The sequence below is a fragment of the Alligator mississippiensis genome, chromosome 9, assembly GCF_030867095.1.
Source record: "Alligator mississippiensis isolate rAllMis1 chromosome 9, rAllMis1, whole genome shotgun sequence".
In the NCBI taxonomy this organism is placed as follows: domain Eukaryota; kingdom Metazoa; phylum Chordata; order Crocodylia; family Alligatoridae; genus Alligator; species Alligator mississippiensis.
In genome coordinates this window covers 37,894,511-37,903,898 of record NC_081832.1, presented here as the reverse complement: position 1 = coordinate 37,903,898, position 9,388 = coordinate 37,894,511, and the positions used below count along the sequence as shown (strand labels likewise).

Below are 9,388 nucleotides of genomic sequence, written 5' to 3'. Positions count from 1 at the left end.
AACATGCCTGTGAAGGTGGGTCGTCTAGCCTATGGAGCTTTTTGCCACAGATGGCAGCAGCCAAAGTATTAATGCCACCGCTGCCCAGTCCTGTTACCAGGGCTACTGGAGTCACAGTGACAGCATAGCTAGCATCTAGGTTGTGATTACCCCTGCAGGATTTAGTGTTTTCAGTTGCTGCTGGTGAGTAAAATTGCCTGTGTTCTACCCATAGCTGCTGGCCCTGCTGACACTGCAGCTCTGGTTGCCACTGCTCTGGGGGTTGAGCAGCAGTGATATGGGCTTTTTGGTTGCTGGTGCCGACACAACCACACCAGGAGCCATGGCCAGAAGCCCTATGATCTAGGTCCATCCCATAAGAAGCCCTACAATCCAGATCCAGCCTGTGAAGAATCCTGTGGTCCAGTTCTGGTATGCAATGAGTAGTCCTAGTTTGGCCTGCAAGGCCAAGTGAGCTGGATACCCCTGAGTTACAGCAACCCAGAGCCTGCATTAATGTAGATGGACCACAGAATAAAGGAGTCACAATCAGGTTCTTGATGATTCTCACACCCAGTATTCTGGGCTGAGCACACCTCAGATACAGAAAAGCAAGTACCCTGATACTACTAGACTGAAAAGAAACAAATGAATCTGATTCTGAGATTCAAATATTCTAGGGTATGTAAATGCTGTTTTATTAATTTTTAGAGGCATCTCAGAGTCTTCTACAGTTGGGCTAGTGAAGCCAAAGGCTACCTATACATGTGCTCAGGGTGGGGGGAGGGGTAATTAGAGTGGTTCCTAGATAGCCGCTCTAATTAAAACAGCTCATCATCACATGTACTTAGCCCCTGCACATTTCAAAATGGCCATGGGACACTTTATCTAAAGCTCATTCAACAAGGTTTAGATAAAGAGCCCTGCAGCCATTTTGAAACACACATATACATGATGGTGAGGCAACGATTAATCGAGTCTGCTCCAACACGTTCTAATTAGAATGTGAACAAGCACATTTATAGGCACCCAAAGACACCTGGCTTTCTAAGTGAAAGGATCCCAAAAACAGCCTAAGACAAATTCATACTCTAAAACATTTCTAGAATGGACGTAGCATATGTGGAATATATGGAAAGTGTGGCAAAGGTTAAGGGAATTAATTTGCAATCATCTGCATAACTCACTCTTGCCCCAAACTCAAATTAATAAGGACTTTTCTTAGTAAATGCAACTGGAGGCAAAAATATACACTCTGAGACATGGTATCAACATTTCTAGCCACCCATGCTCTTTTCTCATTGTTTTTATTGTATAAAACATTCAATATAAATGATATTAATAAAATTATAATTATGCAGATTTAGATATCTAGACACCACATAGTGCTGTGTCAATAATTTATAACTTTTTACGCTGCTATTGACTAATTTTACTATGAGCATTTGTGAACATTCTGAACCTTATACAGAGTAATACAATTTGCAACATAACAATGAATTAGTTGGCTATTTAAGAAAGATATGATGCTTGTAATAAAACATACATTGAAACAAATATGCTTTTGCATAATCTATCTCCATGTACAATTTAAAACTAAGGCAGCGTATTCTATGTAATGATTCCTTTTCATATACATATAGCTTAAGAGCTAACCAGAAAAGTTCATATCACTGGGCACATCTACATGTGCAATTAAATTGATTACAAAAGCTCTGATGCACTTGGCACTGGAGTTAACTGCTCCTGGGTGCAGCATCTTCACGTGCACCAGGGACCTCAGCAGTTTGAGCTGGGATGGAGCAGCCCTGGGCTGGCAGCAGGTTCAAGGGGGTCAGCCCTGGGCTCCAGGTCATGGCGTTGGGTGGTGGAGAGGGTGGCTGGGGCAGGAGAATGCCCAAAGAACAGAGCTGTATAGCTAGGCAGCAGTGCCCTGCTGCCTGGGCTGACCAGGCACAATATACGCCTGGGTCAATATTTACACATGTGTTTACATGCGGTTATTTTGCTGCCGTAAGATAGTACTGTTCCCAAGAGTACTATCCTACAGCAACAAAAATTAGGTTGCTGTGGTTTAATAGTGTTGCATGTGTAGACTGTGATGTTTTACGCTGCAGTAAATTAGTCTACTGCACCATTAAGCACATGTGTAGATACACCCATTGTATAACTACACCAACCTCTGAGTTCATAGAGACATTACTTTTCTCTTATGGACAGAAGGGCTCTTTTCAAACATTTCTTAATGGACATTATGATGGAAACAGTAGCAGTGACACTCAGACATGCTCAGTTTTAGGAGCTATGTTTAAAGGATCAAAAAAGTTAGATAAAGATATATGTACAGTTGTACATCCATTTCTTCAGGATTAAAAAAAAAAGCCAATCTTTTTGGGATGTGGAATTTTACTATAATCTGAAGTGATCATTAGTGAGAACAATTTTTTGTGATTATGGGAGTAATCACATACTTCTAAGCTAAGTTTGAGTGTAACAGCACCAAAGTACTGCTAAAATAAGAGATTTATAGACAGAGAGATATTAGAGCTATTAGCAGATTTGTCCCCCTCTATTATCTTTGTAAATAAATTTACTCCAAGGGTAAGAAAGAGTTACCCATGCTTGAGAAAAGGTTATCATTTTCCAATATTATCTTTTTAGTGTTAACGTGAGAGATTGTGCTGCTACCTACACCCACATGACTCCACTACCATGTCTTCATATTGTTTGTAGACTACATTGTTAGCAGAGTCTATAAACAGAATGCTAATAGGACTCAGTCTGGTGGGAACACAGCAAGTTGGAGGAGTAGATTCTGGGTCCATGGAGTTCATTAATGTTTGGATAACTGCATGATTGGTGGGTTCTAGGTGAGATCGAAGAGGAAATTCACAGAGCCCCTCACAGTGATAAGCTTCGTATTCCAAAGGAGCTATTATCCAGTCATCCCAGCCCATATCCTTAAAATTCACATGGAGAGCTTTTCTACTACACCTTGCCTTCAGATTCTTGTTGGGCCTCTTCCCCTGCCGGGTGGCTAGAGGAGCTCTTCTCTTCCTCCTCTGATTGAATAAGTATTCATAAACAGTTTTGTCATCTTGGCCAGATCTGGCTTTGATTTCATTGAAGAACAAGTCTCTTTTTTTTGTCCTCCCAAATACCAAGAAGAGAGCCTTTTCATTGACTTGCCTCCCTGTTCTGTTAAAACCCACACTCCTTAGATCAACAGCTCTTCCCCTGTCAAAAGCTTCCAATTCAAAACACAAGTTAACCAAGTTTTTAAAATTCCTAAAAAGTTTCCAAATGTCGAATACTTCCCATTTTGGTGTATCTTCAATGCTGACAGTGCGAGAATCCAGGAGAGTTGCTGCTTGTCGATTTGTGGAGCAACTAAATAATTTCACTTGGGAAGTTTTCCCAGGAGAATGAGGCTTCCATGTATCAGAGGGCTTTTTCCTTAATACCCGCAGTTCTGCCCCCAACAAACCATCTTTTTCTAATGCACTGATGTCAAAAGTATATTTCTGTTTTCTTATGACTGGAGCTCGTTCATCTAAAAAAAAACCACACACAGTTTTAAATTTATTTCAAATGCAAATGAGTATGTGTTCTGAAAATCCTCATGACATTTCTGAAGTTTGCTTATAAAATCACAAGGTCACTCAGTTAGCCCACAGTCTTGGAAGTCATAATAAAGAGCCTTTTAACCAATCTATGCAGTCTAAGGAATCTGCTCTGAGATGAGACTAAAAGGGTGTATCTACATGTGAAATTAATATGAAGCAATAAACTCTGGAGCAATTTGAGCCAGAGTAAACTACTCCTAGGTGAAGTGTTTACACATACACCCAGGACAGCAGCAATCTGAGCAGGGCAGCGCAGACCCAAGCTGGCAGGGGTATGGGGAATCAGCAATAGGCTCTGGGTGGTGGAATCGGAGGGGCTGTCTGGGACATAAGGGTGCTGAAGTGCTGAGCCGTGTGGCCAGGCAAGTGTCCAGCCCCTGGCTGGCTGGGCTGACCGGGTGCAATTTATCCCCGTGTCAGTGTCTACACATATGTTTAATTGCAGTTATTTATTCTTCCATAAGATAGTACTGTCCCCGACAGTACTTCTTATGGTGGAATTAATTGATTTACTGTGGCCTAATACTGCTACACATGTAGATGGTGACACTTTACTGCACAGCTAATTAGCCTGCTCTGCAGTAAAGCACACCAGAGGAATTCAGTCACTTAAGAGGAAAATAGCATTCTGAGCTTTTCTTGTGGAAATGTCATCTTCTTATCTGTATGTGTTTTGTAGCCCCAAACTATCAACTATAGGCAACTGACAGAGATTCCTCCTCCAAGGCTGAGCATTCAAAGGACTTATCCACTACTTACATCCTTGAAATAGGATGGACGTGACAGTTCAGTAGTACCTAGGCCTCATGATGGGCCTGTGCCCAAGGGCAAATTCACTGTTGGAGAATTCAATGGTTAATCAGACCTTTAAAACTATATCTTCAAGGAACTATCAGGCATAAGGACAATGCCTGATTAAATTCACTCTACATGGGTCACAGCCTCTTCAGACAGTGCAAAAAACTCCTACTCCCTGAACCCTTATGTCAATTTTATTGTTGAGGTTTGAGTGTCAGTAATAAGTAGGGAACCAGGTTTTCTGTTTCCCATGGAAAAACAGAGCAAAACCTGTATTTTCCCCTTTACTAGAGGAAACCACAGATTTATCATTTTACTGGAGAAAGTCAAGGATTTTGCAGTTTTGCAAAGAGCTCTCTGCAGGCTGGCAGAGTTCCAGCTTTCAAGGAGCTGGGGGAAAGTAGGAGGAGGGCAGTCAGGCAGGGGGCACCATGTGCATGTATACACACATGGCCACCAGGCAGCCTGGAAAACAGCTCCCTCAAGTAAGTGGGGAGCAGGTGGGATTGAGGCCCCCATAAGGAGGGAGTTGGGCAGGGCTGGGGCTGCTGCCCAGATGGGCAGCACATGGGGCTTGGGACCTGGGGCCGCAATGTGCAGCTGCAGGGTCCTGGGGGGGGAGTGGAACAGAGCCGTGGGTGACTCGTCTGGTGGGCACGGGGTGGGACTAACTCCCCGCTGCTGTGCACACTCCCAGGGGGCAGGGGGAACCCATGCCCCCCAGATCTGTGCGCAGGATAGGGGCACAGGCTGCCCACTGTAGGCTTGGGCTCCTACCCTGCTGCCCTCCCCTGGGGCCTCCACAGCCTGGTGGCTGCAACCTGGTGCTGCAGGGAAGAGCAGGAAAGCTACTTGCAGTTGTGAGCCCTAGCAAGGTGTCCCCTGTGTGGATGGTGGCATGGGGTTGTGCCCTCACTGCTGCCACGCACGCAGGGGATGCCTCACTAGGGCTGCGCAGAGCTCACAGCTGCAAGCAGCTTTCCTGCACGGCCCCACGCTGCCCTGCAGAGCTGGGTCGCACCCACTGGGATGCAGAGACCCCAGGGGAGGGCAGCAGGGTGGGGAGCCTGTGCCTGCCTCCACCCCGCACACAGATGTGGGGGCATGGGTCCCCTCTGCCCCCCCCCCCCCAGGAGCACACAGCAGTGGGGAGCTGGACCCCACTCCCACCCAAGCCTGTAGCAGCCTACACATAACTTGGGTTCTGTGCTCTGCTCTGCTGCAGCAGGTGCCACCTCCTCCTGGAGGCAGGGGGCTGTGGACTTGGGTCTCTGGCCCCGTAGCCCTGGCAGCTGGGGGCCCCCTCCAGCAGGGCCAGAGGGGAGGGAGTGAGGGGCTTAAGCAGGGCCAAAGGGGGTGGGGGGGGAAGGCGTGTGAGGGTCCTTTCATTTTAATCACGGATTTTGGGTTTTTTACCAGAGAATTTATGATTTTTATCAGAGAAACCTAGGATCCCTAGTAATAAGAAACATGACTAAACAAGGGTATTAGTATGTTATTAGCATCTACTCCTCCACAGCAACCAGACTGTTTGTAATTAAATCCCATTTGAGTTTCCCTTCTAAAGTGGATCAGTGACCACCTTGGCACTGCTGGGGCAGTGGTCTAGAGGTCCCATCCAGTTCATGAGAAAATTCATGCTGATTTCACTGAAAACAGCATTAGGCTCATTGCCCAACTTGAGTAAGGTTAACATCTGACCCCTGTGAGTGCTTACCTGACCAATAAGAAGAGGAATGGAACTTCATTTTTTCTTGGTGGGATATGTGCATGCACTATACTAGCTCATTCTCCACAAACAGAAGAATTGTGCCACAGAGTCTCAGGTAATGGCTATGCTGAAGTCACAGAAGCTATTTAGCCTAATTAGCTGGTTCTGAATTTCTTTAGTTAGGTTGCTAACAGGAGCCATGCTAGCTCAGGTGTCTTTATACTACTTTAAGTACTTTTGTGACTGCAGTTTAGACATACCCTCAGCTCTCCCCTTATTACATATAAGGCTGCTGTTTTTATATAGAAAGTCTTTTTTTGATACACTGAAAAGCAAAGAAATCATCACTGTCTTTAGCACATCTTATGCCTGTGGAACTGTTTAATATATAATAAAATGCAAGTTTATCAACTATTGTAATTTAATTATGTAAAAGCTTAAGGGATGGATCTCTAAAGTATTTATACACTTAAAGTTAAAGATAAGAACCTTGCTGGATTTTCAGAAGTACCAAGATTTATTAGTCCCATTGGAAGTCAGGTACCTAGTAGGTAAACAGTAGTGAGATTTTCAGAAGCACTTATCCGCCTATTTAGACACCTAAAACCTTTGAAAATCTGCCCCTAAATGCATTGGTTGATAAGTATACAAACATCCACATCTGTTTCCAGGTGAATTTTATACGATTTTAAACTGAAAAGACAAAATTGCCTCTGAGTTATGTAAATCTGATTACATTTAAATCAGTCAAGCTATTTGCCTTTAATACATTACCATTATTTTGTAAGTAACTTTATGGATATACAAATGCATACACACAGCTGTGTGAACACTTATGCATTTCTTTCATTAATACACATATACTTACACCTTAGCTTCTTTCTTACCTTGTCCTTTATCTATAAAGCTTGTTATTGTATTGGCGAGTCCAGCCTCCAATTTTACACTTCCATTAACATCTTTTCTCTCTGCATCTGAGAGAGTCCTGTACAGGGAAAGCATGTATTCATGAGGTGTGATAGGGGGGTGTCTGAAAGTCTCTTTAGATTCCCTTTGTGTTAGAGGCTCTTTAGTCTTCTTGGTTTTGTAAGAACTGGCATCAGTATTGCGGGTGCCAGTTTTTTTAAGTGAGGCCTTGCTGCCAACATTCTGAATCTTTGGAGTCACTGTCCTTACTCCAGATGGTCTGTTAGGGGAATGTCCTACCTTTGTGTCTGTAGTCCCTGCTCTAGAGAGAATCTTCTTTGGTTCATCCTTCTTAGACAGGAGAGCTCCAGCTTGAACAGTATTGCTTTTACTTCTAGCCTTTGATGTCCCAGCACTGTATCCATGGGTTCCAGTCCTAAAGGTACCTGCCCTTGATAAGGGATTCCTTTCTTTTCCTTCTGCTTTTAGCAATCCTAATTTGGATCCAGGATTACTCTGACCTGCTTCAGAATTACTCAACACTACAGAAACTAAATCCAGATATAACCAAGTCAAATGCCAAAGCAATAAAGTGAGAAAGTGCAAGATTTTCATCCTCTGGTCTTCCTTTGAATGCCACTAAAGAAAAAATCAGAAAAGGTTCCTCCAGTTTGGCAGAAGAAAACATGAAAAAAATTTAAAAAAACTGTCAGGAGAAATAGCTGTCTTTTAAGTTTAAAACACTTTAAATCTGTTTCTCTAATATCTGTATCCAGTCCCATAGTGGAAATGCACATTTAGTCAGGTATGTTTCTCCCCTGGCTTCAGTTAGCAACTAAAAAGAACTTGTTCTTGAAAAGTGAAAGTGTACCTCCCCTTTTCTTCTGTAAAACTGACTGAAAACTTGAAGGAGTCTTGTTTAAATCTAAGGGGCTTTTTTTCCAAAAAGGAAGAATGGCGTAATGCTGCCTCTGTGCTAAAAGTTTTTTTTTTACGTTTTGAATCCTTTCCAGTGAAAATATTTCACACAGAAACCTGCAGGTGCTCAGAAATCTTTTACAAACCTGAACTCAGGAATTGGAAACGGAATTCTAACAAAAACCTATTTAATTACTCTCTGATGTCATGCTGTCTAAACTAATTTAACTGCAATATATTTCTTTAAAAAATCTTCTTTACCCTTTCCATTAGCATGAGTCATACCTTGCCTCATGTGAAACAACTCTGTAGGATCAACACTCCAGAGGATGCCATTTAGTGGCAATACGACCTCTACCTTAGCCTTAGATGAACTTCATATTCAAACAGGACAAATTGTAAGATCAACAGTATGAATCTTTTACAGAGTCCCTTGGAATAAATACATTAAAACATCTTATGATTCATAAGAGATGTTTAAAACCATTCTGAGTTGGAATCTTTTCCTAAGAATTGGAATAGTGACTTCACTTTGCCTTTTGGCGATGGAAGGACTTTGCCAACAAAGGTAATTTTTAAAACAAGGATAAAGTTTAATTTCATACATATACAACACATACATTCATACTAGTTTTAGGGGCATTAATTGCTATGCTGTTCAAAAGTAAAGCTAATTCCAGTTTGGTGCAAATATTTGAACAAATAAACTGAAGCTCCATTAAATACAGAGGGAATGTTTCCTTTTGCTTTTGTCTCACAGACGGCATCCCCGTGCCTCTTTAGCTTGCCCCAGCTGTGTAATATATTTCCTGAAACAGAACCTATCAAACAAATTCTTCCAGTGTTAAGCAGCAGTGTCCCCTGCAGGAGAACTAGAGTTCTGTCAAGCTAAAGCACTGAGGGAGCCAGAGAGACCAGATTCTAAAATCCAAATTTCATATTTTAAATGATTTAATATAAATGTGTTCTTTTTATTTAAAAAGTTTTAAAGGTTTAAAACCATCGCTTTAAAGGTTTTAAAGATTCATGTACACAATACAACCCCACAGAAATAGCATGTGATGTATTTGTTGATGCTTACAAATGAAAATTATCCTACATGTTAAAGTCCACAGGCAATTAAATATAAAAGATAATGCAAACAAGATAGAGCAAACAAATCTCTCCCGTAAGCTACAGAAAATTAACTCTTATTTTTCTAACTGAACCCTCGGAATGCAGGGACAGGCTCGGATCAATTAAAAATCGATTGGACCCCTCACCCTTCCCAGACTGAAGCTGAACTCAGTCTCAAAAAACTTAATTTCAACTGTTCCTGAGGCTAAGAAGTGCCATCATTTTTGGATATTTTTGTTTTATTTTTCACACATACCTGTACTTTCAGCTTGGAACTAGGACCAGGAACAGAAATCCTGAAATACCCTAGCAAATAATGTCCTGCCAATATTAG

General features: G+C 42.2%; 1 protein-coding gene across 1 annotated transcript; it reads right to left on the bottom strand.

The window, feature by feature from the left end:
- Positions 1–1,247: 1,247 nt before the first annotated feature.
- Positions 1,248–7,909, bottom strand: GDF5 (growth differentiation factor 5). Its single transcript, XM_059733325.1, has 2 exons — positions 7,002–7,909; positions 1,248–3,532 (listed from the first exon to the last, which is right to left on the bottom strand). Exons 1-2 carry the CDS (start codon positions 7,633–7,635, stop codon positions 2,664–2,666), a joined length of 1,503 nt encoding a protein of 500 aa, XP_059589308.1. The 5' UTR covers positions 7,636–7,909; the 3' UTR covers positions 1,248–2,663.
- Positions 7,910–9,388: the final 1,479 nt, after the last annotated feature.